Below are 17,866 nucleotides of genomic sequence, written 5' to 3'. Positions count from 1 at the left end.
ATTTTTTTTGTTCAAGCTATTATCGATATTCGATTGTACTCTTTGAAATTTTTCAATCGGTGAGTTCTTATCTAGGATTTTGGTGATCGTTTAAAAAAAAAAGAATGGAAAAGATACCATTTCTAACGAATACGCAGTAATGCTTACACACACGAAGTAAACAAATATTATAAACGATACGAACACGCGACAGTTCGTTACGCGCGGAGATTTATCTGGACTTTGAGTCGTGGATACGAAATCTCGGTCCACCGTGAAATCTCCTATTCATTCGACGTTCGCGAATTAATTTTCTGCTAGCTCGCGAAACACGTAATTTTTCAAGTGTGTCGTATGCTAACGGAATTGAAATATGATAAAAATCGTGATTTATCGAATCTTACCGAAGGGAGGACGCAGCCCTTCTTTGCGTTTTCCAATGCATGAAGAAGCTGTTGAAACGAGTGAAAAATCGAGGATTATACTGCTAGCAAAGCCATGATTTATCGTGCGCCGTCATGGGTTCACCGTCTGCTAGATTTTACCAGTATTTCGTCATCGCACGGAAAGTATCTTCGTGCATTAATCATTATCCTATCTTCGCTCAGAACAAAACGTCGAATTTGGCGGTTCGAAGAGTATTCCAATCTAGGATATTACTTCGCAAAATTAACAAAGTTAATCAAACAATTTCTATCTTTTAAAATTTTCCATTTTAAAGTCTTTCGCTGTTTTGATAAAGATTATGGTCCTTTCGTATAATCGAGGAACGAAACATCCAGAAAAATAGAGAAATCGCGAACAGTTATGTAAGAACGATCGTCTGAACCCAACGATACTCTATTCACTATGTTATTCGGGCAATAAAAAGCCTCTTGGTGCTTCGATAATCTTGACTTTTATTCTTCGAGTCTTTGGTGCTTGTTTATTTCTAGATAATACGTTTTAACACTGAAAAACGACACAATGACGGAACAAATAGTGATAAAGTTACTCGAAACGCGGTCGTGATACAGGCTATGACGATATACTGATCGAGATAACGGAATAACCGATAAATTTGGTAAACGATAATTCGCGCGGCCCTACTTTTATCAGTCTGGATGTCGTAACGTAAGCGGATATCGTAAATTCGCGAAGGTAAATCTCCCTTCAGCATGTGCAGCGGTTTTATCACGTTATCTCTGTAATTATAACATGCGCGATAATTCTCTGTCGTTCTTTTACAATTTTTGAAGGATCAAAGAGAAAAGAAATTAGTTTGAACCAAAGAATGTCGATCTACAAAATTCTGAATTACTTTTCCGTAACTTAATGTTCTAAATTCGAATAATGAAACAATTATTTGGCGGTTAATACGGATGAAAAATGCTCATAGATAATATAAAAGTAAAATTATTATGTATTTATAATGTAGTGATATAAATGAAATTTGACGGTTGAAACAGATGAAAAATGTTCACGGATAATATAAAAGACAAATTATTATAAATGTGTCTATTATGTATTTATAATGTAGTGATACAAAAAGAAGAATCTTTCTAAGTATAACAGAAATAAAGTTACCATGTTTCAATCTAAATAATATGAAATTAAAAGTCAATGTTTATGCATTTATGGGAAATTTTAATTTTCGAATAACTACAGAATCTAAAGAAAAAATACAGATATATTTAAAGATACGAATTATTATATTTAGGGTTTGAGATAAGCCTCTACGAAGCTCCCATTTCATTAATTCTATTAATAAAAATCTGAATTTGCATAAAGATCCGCAGTCCAATTGTAAGTCCAAATCCATAGAACCAAAGTCATACGTACCATCGATATTCGCGAAGCACTTCCTACACGTTCTAAAATTTTATCCTTCGTTTCCTCCTAATATTCGATTATGCGGTATAAAACGTAGAACCCGATAAGACGAGCTCGCGTAAAAGGAAAATCGTGCGCTTTATTAGGGCAGTATCGGACGGAAACGACTCGAAAGAGCACCCCGGAATTTGCAGCGAGCAAAAACGGGGACGGGGAAGGAAGCGAATGCGATCAAATCGAAAACAACTTTAGGAGATACGAAATAAGCACGGGGGGCAATAAAAGCGGCGAGCATTCAAGCTCTCGTGCACGTTGCAGAAGTTAGCGGTAAAAGGTTGCAGAGTATTATTGGTCGCATGTACGATAATGCAGCCGTTTAAATTCTTTCACCGAAAGTACGACTTCCGGAATGCTCGTTCTTACCGAATGAACTCGGAATTCATGTATATTTTTTTAGAATTGCATTTCAATTGCAAGAATTTTGCGCAGATCGAAGACACAGAACACGTTTTAAGATTCCATCCTTAGAACGGATTAAGATTGCGGTTTCCAAAACTCTTAGGAAAAAAGAATGTACGCCACTGAAAGTATTATGTCGACCGTAGATTCACTTGAAAATCTGTGGCTAATAATACCGTAACCAACCTATACAGAGTGTTCGGCCACCCCTGGGAAAAATTTTAATGGGAGATTCTAGAGCTCAAAATAAGACGAAAATCAAGAATACCAATTTGTTAATGGAGGCTTCGTTAAAAAGATATTAACAATTAAATTCAAAAATTTCAAATCGTTCTGGAAAAATTATTTTCGGTTGCGGGGGTTAATTACAATCATTTTTGGTGAATACACATAATTCCGAAATCCTACCCAGTTTCGAGAAAAAAATTCGAGTAAGTCCTGAAAGTTTTGGGTGAAAAAAAGACTTTCGAATCGTCTTGGAAAAATTATTTTTAGTTGCAGGGGTCAATTGCAAGCATTTTTGGTCAACAGACATACCCCCGAAATCCTAATCAGTTTCGAGAAAAAAATTCCTTACCGAAAATCTAGTTTCAGACCAGAAATCGTTCCCCGAATTTTCATGCGAATCTTTAAAACGTCATAACTTCTGAACGGATTGGACGATTTTAATGTTTAAAAAAGCAAACTACGCGTATTTTGGCGGAGAATATGTACAAATCGCAAAAATATTCGAAAAGTTGGTCCTTGATCCCGCAAAATGAGAAAAACCCCATAAAAATGGTCAAATTTTCAAACAGCCATAACTCCTACAATTGTGAATATATTTCAATGGAACTTTTTTCTGAAGTAGAGCTCATGGGTACCTACAAAAAAGTATTAGACAACTTTTCTGTAGAGCGTCAAACAAAATTACTAAAAATGAAAAAGCAATTTTTAAGAAAAATCGACAGGGGGTAGGTGCTTTTTTCGACGAAAAAAAAAATTTTTAATTAATTCTAAAAAATTATTTTCGGTTGCAGGGGCCAATTACAATCATTTTTGGTGAATAGACATACCCCCGAAATCCTACCCGCTTTCTAGAAAAAAATTCGAGAAGGTGTGAAATTTTTGACGGAAAAAAAAAAAATGTCAAATCGTTTTGGAAAAATTATTTTCGGTTACGGGAGTCAATTACAATCATTTTTGGTCAAGAGACATACCCCCGAAATCTTGCGCATTTTCGAGAAAAAAATTCAGTACGGTCGGAACTTTAAACGTTAATAACTGTTTAACGAAGCCTTCATCAACAAATTTTAATTCTTGATTTTCGTCTTATTTTGGCCTCTAGAATCTCCCATTAAAATTTTTCCCAGGGGTGGCCGAACACCCTGTATACGTACATATTCATTTGTTATATTTAATTTTCGTACGCCTATTACATATTACGTATTACGTTTTAATATTTCATTCTTGGAACAAATTAAAATTGTGGTTTTCAAACTTTTGGGAAAGAAGAATGTACGCTACTGAAAGTATTATGTCGACCGTAGATTCACTTGAAAATCTGTGGCTAATAATACCGTAACCAACCTATATATGTATATATTCATTCGTTATATTTAATTTTCGTACGCCTATTACGTATTACATATTACGTTTTAAGATTCCATTCCTGGAACAGATTAAGATTATGGTTTTCAAAACTCTTAGGAAAGAAGAATGTACGCCACTGAAAGTATTGTGACGACCGTAGATTCACTTGAAAATCTGTGGCTAATAATACCGTAATCACTCTATATACGCATATATACATTAGTTATATTTAATTTTCGTTCGCCTACTAATTTATTACTAAAATTCCTATTACGTTTTAATGAAAATAATACTCATGAACGTTGTTACATGTACTTTATCGAACACCAAAAGAAATACATACGTATCGACTGCCGAAACAAGCTAAGTGACATAAACAGACGCAGATAAGAACTCGAACTACGAGCAGAACTTTATTTACTTTATTCACTTACCATTACGTGCTCACGTTCAACGCAAGAATGAATTACCATCTCTCAACAAGGACAGCTTAGTACGGTCACCTATCCAGAGCCTCGTGTTCATCACAAAAACAACCTCAACCGGCGGTTCTTGCGAAACAAAGCGTGGATCCTGCCATGGAATCGTTAACAAGCCAACCTCACACAGAAAGTCGAATCACTTTGTAAATACTTGTACACACTATACGCAAAATCGACGTTTTAATGGCAGAAGAAACTTACGACCACGCTAATTCGTAACAACTGCAGTACACCGATTTGTTTTTTGAGAGTCCGTGGCGACACCACAGCCGCCTTCTTTATGAACTGCATCAGGGCGACATCTAACCGATGCATATGAAACAAAAAACAATATATAGATAGGAACAAAAAGAAAGAAAGTACACATGTTGTTAAAGTTTGTTATTTCGTGGTATATTTGTATAACAAAACATAGTTTTATATAATTCTTGTATTATTTTAAGTGTACAGTAAGAGAATAGTGTACAAAGATTTACAAACTACGTTTTAGTCATGACACCAACCTGTTGATCGTGGAGATCAAGTATTGTTAGTTGTCGTGGTAGTGTTGTGTTTGTGATTCAGCAAAGCATACTGCTCGTAGCTTTTAACTTGTAAAATTTCACTAATAATATTACTAAAAGCGTTGCTATGATTCGCCATCTAACGTTGTAACATGTTTATTGCCAGACAAATACCTGTAAAATTTTCTACGAGGCTAAAATTTTATTTTTAGACAATTAAAAACTACGTAATCTAAAATTTGTTATAATATCTATCTCTATGACCTTATCAAAATTTATACATCCTATCCAGATTTACTTTCTTTAACATTTCACTTGAGAATTAATACTTTCAACAAAATTAAGCAAATTTTATTAGCGAATAATGAATATAAATTTTAAGTCGATATGTATTTATCTTATAGAATTACTATTTACGTACAATAATTACAGTTCTGTAATGAAAAAGTCAATAAGAGAAAATATATAAAAAGATCGAATAGAATAATACAAAAAAAAATAACAAATCTAGTTATGACGCACTCTTAAACAAGTAGTGGATCAGTGAATTGTTGTTGCAAATGACGTTTGGTTTACATAAGTTTAGATCTCATTTTTGCTGTGGTTTGTAGAAATTTTTACGAAGTGAAAGGATATACGTTTGACGTGTCATAATGCTTCCATCAAGTGATTTATAGCATCAGTAACTGTTTCATTGTGGGTGACATAAATAACAAAAGAAGAATACATACAGTTCTACTTGTAATTTGGTACGTAATTTTTGCATTATTATACAAACGACTTATAAATTCTTAGATATGTTCATAAATACCAACTATATTACAGCAGTTACGTTGATTACGCGTGTGTTTATAATCTATAAACGAATGAAATTTGTTATAATCATTCCAGTCTAGCTTTACGTTTCTAAAAATGTCATTTTTGACACGTTAAGTACCGCAATTGATACCGGTATCACTTAATCTTTCTGTTTAGGCCGTGTCGGTCACTGGTGACACACGAAGCATAAAATATTTACTGTTAATAAACTCTAATAGTCGTAAATTACTAAGTAACATTAATATCATTAAGAATACTATAAAAAGTTAAAAATTAAACTGTCAAATGTTTTTAATCCTTACATAATTTGAACAAATGTTAAGAATAATCGTAAACTCTTCAAGGGCGTTCGACGTGTATGAAAACGTATGAAAAATTCACAGGACACTTAACATTAATTTTATTGTGTTGTATCCGTATATGTAATTGCTTTTTATTGGACTTACCTGCGACCCGAGACATAACTGTTTTAAAATTAGCAAAAACCTAACCTAACTTGATGTAAACCTTTGAGAATATTACACATTTCAACCAGAATTATTTATTTGGCACTATGTGTGTTATTATATGAAATTCGAAATTAATATTTTCGTCGTTATTCTGACTGTGGGATTAAAAGTTTATTCACTATTGGAATAAATAATTTTTCAATCGGATATTGAAAAAGTTCTGTTGAACCCAATTCCATTATATTACATTGATGAAGCTTTGCATAAGAAACCAATAATTTATATCATCAAAGACAAAAAAGTACCAGATATTATTCTCTGTCTTCTATGAAGAATACATTTGCATCTTATATTAGCAGCATATTTATGAACAAGCTCATTCTATTGAAAGATACTTCCTTCGTATATTATTTTGCTTCATTCTTTGAAACAGAAACATATTACATGAATTTGGACATTATAGAACAGAGTGCCATTTGAATTATTTGCTTATATTTTAGGATTAACAGAAATATTATAGAATGCATCTAAATGATATTTGTCAAACTTTGGATCCTTCAAAACAATATGTTTCCAATATAAAATTTCTCCTATTAATACTACGAAAGCTAACATATAACCTGTCGCGATAGCAATGAAAGCACCTTGAAGTTTGTGAAGGTTAACCAATGCTTTTTCAGATTTGGTTTCTTGTCGTATCTCAGTTATTTTCGACCATTCCATAACATCGCTTAACCATTTCTCGACCAAACCAGTTTCTATTGCATGCCTTACCTGGATCCATTTTATATAAAAAAAAACATTGGCGTTAAATAATCTTCTCATTTTTCAATTTTATGATAATTGTTAATAAAAATAAAATGTACCAAAGCATCGACGCGTGGCTTTAACGGTGAATTCTTTTCCATGCCAATAGCTATGGGCATTTTAATAGCACATTCTTCCATGATGTGTAGATTATGTTTCAACCATAAATTCTCTGTAGTTTTATTTTCCTTTTCTTGTTCCTTGATTATTTGCCTTTTCACGCGAGCATGCCGAAGCAAATAAGAATTCTCGTAGTAACAGAAAGATCCATTTACAACTTTCTCGATAGCTTCTTCTTCGTTTTTGACGAATTGAAACTTACCGCCAATTTCTTGACTATTGAGATCCGACGATATTAGGAAAAAATCTTTACTGTCTTCGTTCCATCCTCCAACCCCGATCGAACTCTTCGCAAGTTGAGCCAATGTATCGATGGTAACTCTATATGTAAGTTATAATCGATTTCAATAGTCCAATAGACCACTGGTTGTTTCAAAAGCAAAATGTAAAGACTCACGTTCACATTCTTTCTCGAATCCCCGAATATGTTAAAAATTAATTTTTACCTGGTTACTGGATTTGCAAGGGCGGCAGTCATGCTAGCGCGATAGGCAACTGCAACCAGAATACTATAAATCCACCACCACGCAATAAATACTCGTACGGCCCAAGGGTTTGGCAACTTGGGTAAAGAAACTTGAAACAGCATGCTATAAGTATATAATATACTATTTTGTATTTCTGTAAACAAATACAGTCCCTTAATGTTCTTCTTCGTCGATTTAGTCTGAGTGCACATTTTATTGTTGTAAAAAATTATATGTTTCTTATAGGACAGTGATAAGAAGTAAAACGCAACGCTTCCAAAAAGTAAAGTGAAGATAATCGCGATCCAAGTGTATAATCTGAAAAGGAAAATAAATATATTTTTGTTACGTTTCATGTATAGCGCTGTACAAACATTTACAATTATAGAAACAATTGATTTCTGTTTACTCGCGTACTTGAATGGAAGTATTAGAAGTTTCCACGAATTTTCAGTCAGTGATTCTGGCGTTAGAAAAGTAAGGCATTCCGTGTTGTACGGTATAGTTAAATCAAAATAATTCAAATGACGCAACGTATAATGCAAATCGCCCAAATAAAATGCAGCTCTTCCTTCTACGGCCTCGCTTATGAGACCCGTGTACGTTTGATTGTCACTCTTGACACCCCATTTCTCGGAAGTTATGTTCGGTGGCATATAGTACTTTGGTTTGAAGTTCATTGCCTTCGATATGATCTGTATCAACTAAAATTAACTATTACCGACACGAAACGTGAAACGATAAATGCTTCGTACAGTACATACTTCGAATTCTATTCCTAGAGCTTCTGTTCTTTCGCTCGGTCGCTTATCATAATAAGCTCTTGATTTCACCGTCACTGCCGGGATGTGTTCGAAAACAGCGATTCTAAAATTGAAATAAAAGCATTAACAATATCTTGAAATTGCAATTAATTTTTTTTACGCTAACCGTAAGCTCTTCTTTTGTAGATTCGTTGTTTTCTCTATGAAATGATTGATATCGTGGCGCAATTTTCCTCGATACCAAGTGTCTATGTATTTAGTTGCAGTAAATATCTTTCTGATAGCTGGAAAATAGACAGTGTTGAGGTCGATTTTTTCATTGTATACTTTTCCCCCGGAACGATGCTTGTACGTATCGTATTGACGCACGAAAACTACGTTGATTATTCTATTCCATATGTGGTGCAAATTTGGTTGAAACAGACGGTAATCGTATAAGAGTAGGAACAACCCTCGAGTGTTGATCAGACGTTCGCTGAAAACGAGAAACGATGATAGAATTCTTTGTTTGTTAGCATAAGTTGGTGTAGTCGTATTTTAATTACACTTCAGTTTAATAATTAAGCTCAATGTTCTCCACATATTAAAACAAAAGAAAGATAAATACGAATTTAGAACAATTGCACAACAATTCTAAAAAGAGTTACCAAATAACTCATTCTGTTAACTAAATACTGTATATTAATAAATATTAATACTGTTTATACACCTTTCTGTATATAGCAAAAATTCAGATGTCAAGAAACCATTGGCAATCAGTATAACGTACGCATTGCAACCGATCATTTTGCTGTCGATTAAAATTTTTTTAATTCGTTTTCTCGGTCTGGAAAATTGCTCGTTGTCGCGTAGTATTATCTATAAATAAACACATGTATAGAAAGAATTTGCATAACATTTGCATTAGTCTTACCTCGTATTTGGATAAAAATAAGGAACCCTGGACGTGGGCAATGTCCACAAGCGTTCGATAAGTAGAATCGGTAACAAAAACAATGCAACTACTTTTCCCCATGATTTCTTCTATTATCTTTTCGATGACGGATTTCAAGTTTTCGTCGCTTCTCTCGCATTGATGCTCTCTATGGAATCCACTGTATAATAAAAATTCCAGTTAATTAAACGTTTTTTGTTACGACTTTAAGACAGATTTTATAGTTGATAATACCTTATCCCAAACACGAAGGTGATTTGAAGAAACAGAACAACAAGGATCATTGTTCAGACTCGAATAAAACTTTTCAGGCAACGTACTCCAATATGTATCGACTCGATGACCTTTTTAATTTGTTCTATCGATTGAGTAAATGGAATTATTGAAGAATCTCGTTTCCAGGCAAATTAAGTCGCATAAACGATGCAATCAATAATACAATAGAATTTAATGGTATCGTTCGTGTAAGTTTCGAGGAGGTCATGGGTCGTATTCATTCTTATTTCAAATTGTAAAACGACCTTACGACCCGTTGAATACTTTATCGTGTAACTTAATATAGTTTCATTTTGCACGGATTATCAAAATAAATAAGGAGTCAAGAATAAATTATAGATGAGTCTCTCTTAACCGAGGTGCTAATTGGTAGGCGAAATTGAAAAATATTTAGGTATACGAATAAGCAAATCTACTATCAAATGAGTACTTAGACACAATGATTACCATGGATTTATGGAACAAGATGAGGAAACTGAATGAAAAGGATTCGTTACAGAATTGCTGGTAAAACTCTGATGATACATCGTTTTCTTCAAATTAATCGACTATTAATGAAGTGACGAGTTCGTTAAGTCGCGTCCATTACCAGTTTATGTATTATGCATACGTAAACGAACTTTCGACGCAATCTAAACAGACTGATACTCATAGTATTCAGTATACTTTCGAATAAGCTACAACTTCGTAACGGTTAAAAAAAGTTTTTTACGATAAGAAAAAAATCGTTCTTAGAAAGAAATAAATAATATTCCATATAAATCTTTCTTTTGGCAGTAGATTCGTTTATTTTTATACCTAAATATTTTTAAAATCTGCCAATTTTGGTACACCGTTCGTTTCGTGCATTCAACTTTTTGTCCGATATTATTTTTAATTTGTTTGATACACGATTGTATTTTTTTTAACTTTTAATTGTACATTGAATCGTACTCTTGCTTCTGCCAACAATTTTTGAAATTTCACTACAACTTTCCCCATTGTTACAATAATGAATAACTAACTCGCGTTCCGCTGTAACTATTTGGCTTTATTTTTTATTTTCATGGAAAAAGTGAAGCCATAAAAAAAATAGACATTACCATATCACTTAATTTTTCTTTCTATTGTTTTTTTCCGTATCTCTTATCGAATTCGCGATACAATCGGTCGAAAGTTCGCGACGAGTCTCGTCAATCAGAACATTAATATCTGCGTTAATTTTACGTTAGCTTTAATGTGTAGGTATTCCGAAACATAAACTCGATGACGATGAAATCTCTAATCGCTGACTTTCCGAAGGGTCGGTTGGATTCTTACAGAAAACGTGCAACGTTCGACTGGAAATTATTAAAACTCAATTTAGAAGGAGAGGAGTTTGTGAACTATCAGGTATGTCGTAAACGATTCCGTCATAATCGTAGATAATCTTCGGTATCAATCCGGTATAATTTCAGAATACTCTGTGGGATTTTATTAAAAAATCACCGATATTTCAAAGACGCGTTTGTCATACGTTGGACGAGGAACGAAAACTTTGCAATGCTCGAATCAGGGCGCTGAGAGATAACAATATTACAGTAAATAGTTATTAGCATCATTATTACTGATAAAGGAAGTATTAAGGTACCGATTGTATGCAAGTTTTTTTACAGAATCCAATCACCCATACGCACTGGTTCAATATTCTCTTCCAGTATGACGCCTCGATACCGATTAAAGTAGGTATAATGCAAGGCTTGGTGCCAACCACATTTATCGCTTTAGGTTCAAAGGATCAGTATGACATTGCAGAGAAGATTGAAGATGGAAAGGTAAGCACTCAGGGAAGTGAATTTGTTAATCGCGTTTGCCATTTTTCGACTGAAGAATCCTGAAGTAATTTCGTCTACTTTATAACGCCTAACACTGTTTCCTTTAGTACATGTGCTGTTTCGCGTTAACGGAGATATCCCATGGAACAAACGCAAAAGGCATAAAAACCACGGCAACGTACGATCCGAATTCGAAAAGCTTCATTTTGCACTCCCCTGACTTCGAAGCTGCAAAATGTTGGGCCGGTGGTTTAGGTGAATAGAATGAAAATACTTTATAGTGCGCGAAGTAACGTTTTCGGACGAACGAGCAAAGTAAGTTTGGTATCTTTAGGAAAAACTGCGACGCACTCTATCATCTTTGCACAATTGATCACGCCGGATAGTAGAAATCATGGCCTTCACACCTTTATCGTGCCTATCCGTAATCCAGAGACCCATATTCCTCTGCCGGGCGTTACTGTCGGCGATATGGGTGAAAAAATTGCGATGAACGGCGTGGACAATGGATTCATAATGTTCAATAACTACCATATCCCTCGTAAATGTTTGTTGAATCGAACGGCAAAAGTCACGGAAGATGGAAATTACGTGTCGGCTGTGAAGAGTAAAAACAAAAGATTTGGTGAGAACCCGAAACGAAACGTGCGCCAGTCGATTCGTAATTTTAATTGCAAAAATTGTTTTTAATTCGTGCAGGCGCGTCGTTGGGTGCATTGTCTTCTGGTCGAGCCACGATCACGTCTATATGTGCAAATTTGGCCTCCGTTGCTATAGTTATTGCTATTCGTTATTGCGCGGTAAGGAAACAATTTGGACCGTCAGAATCCGAGGAATGGCCGGTTATAGAATATCAAGCGCAGGTATTTAAACGCGTCGTATAAAAAGCCCGGCAAATAAAATGAAATAATAAAACTTTAATGCAATCGTGCAGCAATGGCGACTGTTCCCTCACTTGGCGGAGACGTACGCGTTAAAAATATTTTCTGCCAAATTTGTGCAACAGTTGTTCGAGTTTCAATTCAAACTCGTGAATCCAGAAAACCATGATGAGATCGATATCGAAGGTATGGAAATTCATGCATTGTCTTCTGCGACCAAGCCGCTGTGTTCATGGACTAGCAGAGATATTATTCAGGATTGCAGAGAATCCTGCGGCGGACACGGATACCTGAAAAGTATGTAAACCATGAAACAAATATAGTTACTGTTATGAACAATAGACAATGGTAGTTTCTCTAACAGTTCAGGTAGATCGAATGAACAAATTTGAATTTTGTTTTCGACTTATTTTTTCGCGTAGAATTTCTCCTAGCTCGGTTACACTCTAAAACATTTTACGAGTTTGTTACGTTATTCAGTTTTTACTTATTGTTGCTAGTGTCGCGTCTGGGTGATTTGAGAGCTGAAAACGATGCAAATTGTACCTACGAGGGGGAAAATAACGTATTAATTCAGCAATCCAGTAATTGGTTGCTGAACCAATGGTCGAACATGCTCAATGGAAAGCCCATCAATTCTCCTCTTAGGTCAATAGATTTCCTAAACGATGCCAAAGACATTTTACTGCAAAAATTTTCTTGTACAACAATTTATGAAACGTTAAAACCAGAAAGTATGTAACCATCTGTACTGTTCCAAACGTTTATCAGAGATTTCTCAATGCTATGCTCACGATGATTTATTCCCTACAGATTTATCTTTATCCTATAAATGGCTAATATGTTACTACTTAAAAAGAACGTACGAACATGTACAAGATTTAAGAAGCAAAGGCTTTAATGATTTCGAAATTAGAAATAATACACAAGTATTCTTCGCGCAGACTTCGTCTCTATTGTATGGACAGGTAATGTTTTATTTTCAGCATCAGAAACCGTCTGTTATATATCTAATATGTTTCATTGGGATTTATTTTGCAGCATTCCGTAATGGAATACTTCATGGAGTCCATACAGAATTCCGCGTGGAGAGCAGAGGAGCGCAATGTGTTAATAAAATTGTATTCACTTTACGGAGCAGTTGCAGTGGAAAAAAGATTAGGGGACTTTTATGCCGGTGGTTATGCAACGCCTAAATGTAACATGGATAACTTAGTACGAGAAGGCATTGTGACCTTGTGTAGAGAATTGGTTCCAGAAGCTGTGGCTCTAGTCGATGTTTTGGCCCCACCAGATTTTATCCTAAATTCACCGTTAGGAATGGCCGATGGCGAGGTACGTTGGTATCTATTTATTTTTCATTGTTTAACACATTGATTGACATTTATTTATTATATTATTATAAATAATAAATAATACATGAAAAAATTCAGCTATAAAAATTAATGTAAATATTGTCTGACAGTCAATGTGTTAATCCGCTCGTTTGCTAATATTATTTTCTACATAGGTGTATAAACATATGAAAGAGTGGATTTTCAAAGACAAACAAAACTTCGAACGGCCATCATGGTGGAAAGAAATAATACGATCGAATTTGTAATATGTATATACGTATAAATAATTTTTTTATTATATTTTTAATATTTTTATGTTACATTGATACATCGGGACAATAAAAAATCTATTTTACTATAGTGTTCGTACAAAATTTATAGAAAGTCTTATTTAATTCGCGCGCAACAGCCTCGAGAAAGTAAGGTATAATAAATGCTTTTATTTGCATTGTTTAATACTACTTTTGAATAATCGTATTTTTTTTTTATTCTTAAGGGGGTATTCTAGTCTAAAACCTTAAAAAAATCGATGGTTTTAACGTCTAAATTAAAATACCCCGTAAAGTACTGTTATTAAGTACTGATTATATAATAACGTATTATAACATCGTAACTGACGTCATAACTCCGTGTGTGTTTTACTTGTGATTAACGATTTGTCTGCTTCTGCAAACCATTCGTCGTAAACCGTTTCTGGCTCAAGCATCCAAAACTTGTGAAAAGATATAGGTTCTTGCGAAGCAAGATAGGCAGTTGCATAATCTAAAGGACGCGCCTGTAAAAATTATATTATGCTAAAAAAATTTTCCCGTGGTCCCTTCTTTTGTGACAAAAATAATAATATATAATTTTATAATCGTATCACAATCTATCACGTCTGTCAATAATTACGACGTACTTGATGGAACAATGGTGAATGTACAGGTTGTACTCCAATTCGTGCTAAACATATACCAAATAGATACATATCATCCGGAGTTGTAGATGTTGGACAATCACATCTGCCTGGTTGTATCATTTCACGAACTAAAGATTTGGACAAGGCAAGACCAGCCCCGCTCGTTAGGTATTCGTACCCATAAAGATTATCCCACAATCGAAAACCGTATCGTTCTCCAATTGCAATTGGAGTTTTTGGGTTGTAGCATGTCAGTAAACGTAACAACCGCGCTACGCTAATATTAAATAAACAATATGCTATTAAAATCGTATATTGTTTAATCTATAAATCGAGTCTCACAACAGGAATAGTTTAAAGAGCACTAAAGAGTGCAAATGCGTTTTTCTCAATAGAACTGCATCTTTCTGTACTTGAATCAACTCTTTGGGGCATATTAAAAAATTTCATTCCAAACTTTCGATATAATTTTGCACGAAGAGTCGCCCTATGTGCTACATAACGAAATAATTTACCTAAAAATTGTATCGTCGTCGCTAATTATCAACCAACTCAAATCATTTTTCTCTAATATTTTGTCCACCTCTACTAGAATATTATAAGTCTTTTCACAGTGTCCGTGTGTTGTGTTTGGCACAACGAAAGCTTCGGGTAAATGTTTGTCTATACTAGAAAAAGGCACATCACTTAACAATGATCAATACACGCAACACATTATTTAATTAGCCGTATAATAAAGTTTATCGTACCAATAACGTCGCTAAAATACCCAATGTTTTTAGTATATTTTGCCCATGTCTTCTTAATGACTGAAACCCTCTCGACGTGATATTTTGCACAGGTTTTTACAGCAAAGTATACGTTTTCGGAAGACACGGACGAAAGCTTCGTTTAGAATAACATAATATTCAGTAGAATAATATAATTCAGTAACTTAGAAAAGATTTCATATACTATAATATCACTGTTTATTTAAGTGATCATTTTGTTTGAACCATATTTGATATAGTTCGCTTGTTCTATTATACTTTGGTCACTTGCTAGATTTTTTCTAAATTGACAAGCTTTATAAATAGTGTATATAAAAATATTGACTTACACATGGATGAAAATATCTTGGATACGTGGCACAATTTGTACTGGATACAATACACAGTTCAGATGCATGCGTTAATCGTACCCCTTTATTAACTTTCAAAACAAAAGATGCAAACTCGTACGACGCATCGATTGAAAAGTCATCTTTGGGTCTTTCACCTTCATCAATTTTTTTCACTATACTGAAAAAGAAAACATTTTCATGTTCATTATTCAAATAAAACATATAAAGCACAAAATATGTGATAAATAAAATATTCTTGTGTAATGTACCTGTTTCCCAAAATTGATGTTATTGCAAAACCTGATGCAATATGTGGATATTTAAATTTTTTGTGGTCTGCAAAATGATGTATGATAGTTGGTTCATGATCATACAGTGCATGACCAATCCATATATTCTACAATAAGAAATTGCTAAAATAATTGTTCATAAAATTAACACATTTCTTGTGTTGTAATAACATACTTTATTCTCCTTGTATTTAGCCAGAGTACTCAACAGTTTACTCAGTCTAATTACAGTGTTTTCCAGACAAAAGAAAAACCACTTTGAAGTTGAATATGTATCTAATAAATGATTTAGTAATGGTATTATTGTCCATGACCCATTAATATTTAGTTCATGAGACAATACAATTTTTGGAGGATCCTAATATAAAGATAAATTATATTTAATATACTAAAAATTGGTAGAATGAGATAAAAAGTTCAAATAACATAAGTATAAAATACGTATGTATTACACATACTTTATCAAGGATATCAGACTGTTCCAAGATACCCTGCTTTAAAATATCAGCATGTGCTGCATGATAGCCTTCCTTTTGACTTAATATCACAATTACTATGTCGCTAGGATCTACATGGAAACATGGTACATATACCTCATTTATACAAAATTATACAATTGTCTTTTTTAAAAAAACAGACACAACTTACTTAAAATATTTGTGTCTGCCTTACCAAGACATAATACAAAAAGTATTGTACATACAACATGTGTGAAAGACATTGTCCTTAAAACAAATATAGATTATTCAATGTAGTCCTAAAATTTTCAATGAAACGTTAGAAAATAGATATTTAGATGTTTTAGATCGTCATGGTGAATCTTTTTTTATGTTTAACTTATTTTTATAAATAAATTAATTCGAAAAGCACATGAAACTTCAACATTGTTTATAACAGTGTTTAAAAATTAAATCTGGTGTGCAAAATTAATATTGAAATTTCCGTTAACCTTTTCGGTAGTAATTAATAAGGTAGAAAATTGGGCTGGGTAACCGAGCCATTTTTGATACTCATTGCAGAAGTAATAATATACGTAATTTATATTCATATTTATTCAATTCAAACATTAAAGGGATTACATATTATCTTTCTATTATCTACATATATATGTTAGCATTATACATTATAGATTTCGTGCTGGTTAACGAACTTTTCTTCAAAATGCAACTTATAGACTACCTTTGCATTTCGACACTTTTTCAAACTTTAATAAACATTCACAACGATTCAGAATCAAAAACTTAATAACCACATATACCTAGAGATATTCAGGAAACTTTCATTTATTTTTTAATGGTATTTATCGAGGAAGGGAACTTCACTCGTAGTAGCGTGAATTATCTATAACATGTGGACTTTAGTTAATGGAAGTTAGCGTTGATTAGTTTTCTTTTTAAATAAAAGTTATATATTTAGATTAATTGCGCAGCAATTGCGTATTATATATATATATATATATATATATATATATATATTACATGTATATAGTCTAAGGTCAAACCACGATATAATCCTGGTTAAAAACACAGCAGATCAATGAAATTTTCTCTTGCAACTATGTGGTTTTATTTACATGAAGTCAGTGTTGAACGTAGTATAGTTAAAAAGTTCAATTATATTTCGTTCAAAGAAAAGTTAATTAAATAGGGTCACGTGATTTGAGATAAAATTGAAAAGCTGTGTTTCAAATAAATACAGAAGTTATATAAGTTACTATTTATGTATAATATTTATAGTCCTGTAGTGAAAGAGTCAATAAGAGAAAATACATAAAGATATCAAATAAAATATATTTATTACATAATTATTGACTATTCGTCGCATCTATTGTACAATATATTCCTGGTCAGACACAGCGGACCAATGGCGTACCAATAATTGATTCTGTCGCAATCACGTGGTTTTGTTTATTCGAGTTCATATTTTCATTGGACGAAATACCTATACGAAATTGTTTTATTTGAAATTTTGTATTTCAGTTACGTGTTTCAATACTTTTATCAAGAATAAATTAGTATAGTATGAAAAATATTATAGTTTAACGAATATTTTATTATGCAATAATATAAATGGAAGACATATTAAATGTTTCGCTATTGTAAAATATATAAGTTTGTTTTCA

The 17,866-nt window shown here is 33.3% G+C and overlaps 3 protein-coding genes across 11 annotated transcripts; 1 reads left to right on the top strand and 2 right to left on the bottom strand.

The window, feature by feature from the left end:
- The first annotated feature begins 4,668 nt into the window (after positions 1–4,668).
- On the top strand, positions 4,669–13,822 carry LOC143351200 (peroxisomal acyl-coenzyme A oxidase 3). Of its 4 annotated transcripts, XM_076782802.1 has the most exons (13): positions 4,669–4,897; positions 5,419–5,556; positions 10,668–10,814; positions 10,880–11,002; positions 11,078–11,236; positions 11,344–11,491; positions 11,571–11,861; positions 11,936–12,099; positions 12,171–12,414; positions 12,618–12,851; positions 12,931–13,085; positions 13,159–13,452; positions 13,628–13,822. In XM_076782802.1, exons 3-13 carry the CDS (start codon positions 10,689–10,691, stop codon positions 13,718–13,720), a joined length of 2,031 nt encoding a protein of 676 aa, XP_076638917.1. In that variant the 5' UTR covers positions 4,669–4,897; positions 5,419–5,556; positions 10,668–10,688; the 3' UTR covers positions 13,721–13,822. The 4 variants fall into 4 exon arrangements, with proteins under 4 accessions (XP_076638917.1, XP_076638916.1, XP_076638918.1 ...); XM_076782801.1 differs by lacking the exon at positions 4,669–4,897 and having other exon boundaries at positions 5,344–5,556; XM_076782803.1 differs by lacking the exon at positions 4,669–4,897 and having other exon boundaries at positions 5,348–5,556; positions 10,655–10,814.
- Ir68a (Ionotropic receptor 68a) lies at positions 6,565–9,506 on the bottom strand. Of its 2 annotated transcripts, none has more exons than XM_076782799.1 (9): positions 9,402–9,506; positions 9,147–9,327; positions 8,943–9,091; positions 8,400–8,708; positions 8,234–8,336; positions 7,887–8,173; positions 7,449–7,787; positions 6,942–7,323; positions 6,565–6,849 (listed from the first exon to the last, which is right to left on the bottom strand). In XM_076782799.1, exons 1-9 carry the CDS (start codon positions 9,449–9,451, stop codon positions 6,565–6,567), a joined length of 2,085 nt encoding a protein of 694 aa, XP_076638914.1. In that variant the 5' UTR covers positions 9,452–9,506. The 2 variants fall into 2 exon arrangements, with proteins under 2 accessions (XP_076638914.1, XP_076638915.1); XM_076782800.1 differs by having other exon boundaries at positions 7,887–8,164.
- Positions 13,238–17,294, bottom strand: LOC143351296 (beta-1,3-glucosyltransferase). Of its 5 annotated transcripts, none has more exons than XM_076782813.1 (10): positions 16,924–17,294; positions 16,393–16,469; positions 16,203–16,312; positions 15,920–16,102; positions 15,724–15,851; positions 15,452–15,632; positions 15,102–15,237; positions 14,868–15,015; positions 14,353–14,629; positions 13,238–14,229 (listed from the first exon to the last, which is right to left on the bottom strand). In XM_076782813.1, the coding sequence occupies exons 1-10, from the start codon at positions 16,929–16,931 to the stop codon at positions 14,074–14,076; spliced, it is 1,404 nt and encodes a 467-aa protein (XP_076638928.1). In that variant the 5' UTR covers positions 16,932–17,294; the 3' UTR covers positions 13,238–14,073. The 5 variants fall into 5 exon arrangements, with proteins under 5 accessions (XP_076638928.1, XP_076638935.1, XP_076638939.1 ...); XM_076782820.1 differs by having other exon boundaries at positions 13,239–14,229; positions 16,393–16,501; positions 16,694–17,294; XM_076782824.1 differs by having other exon boundaries at positions 13,239–14,229; positions 16,694–17,294.
- Positions 17,295–17,866: the final 572 nt, after the last annotated feature.

Source organism: Colletes latitarsis, chromosome 2 (assembly GCF_051014445.1).
Source record: "Colletes latitarsis isolate SP2378_abdomen chromosome 2, iyColLati1, whole genome shotgun sequence".
Taxonomy (NCBI): domain Eukaryota; kingdom Metazoa; phylum Arthropoda; class Insecta; order Hymenoptera; family Colletidae; genus Colletes; species Colletes latitarsis.
This window is presented reverse-complemented; position numbering and strand designations above follow the sequence as displayed.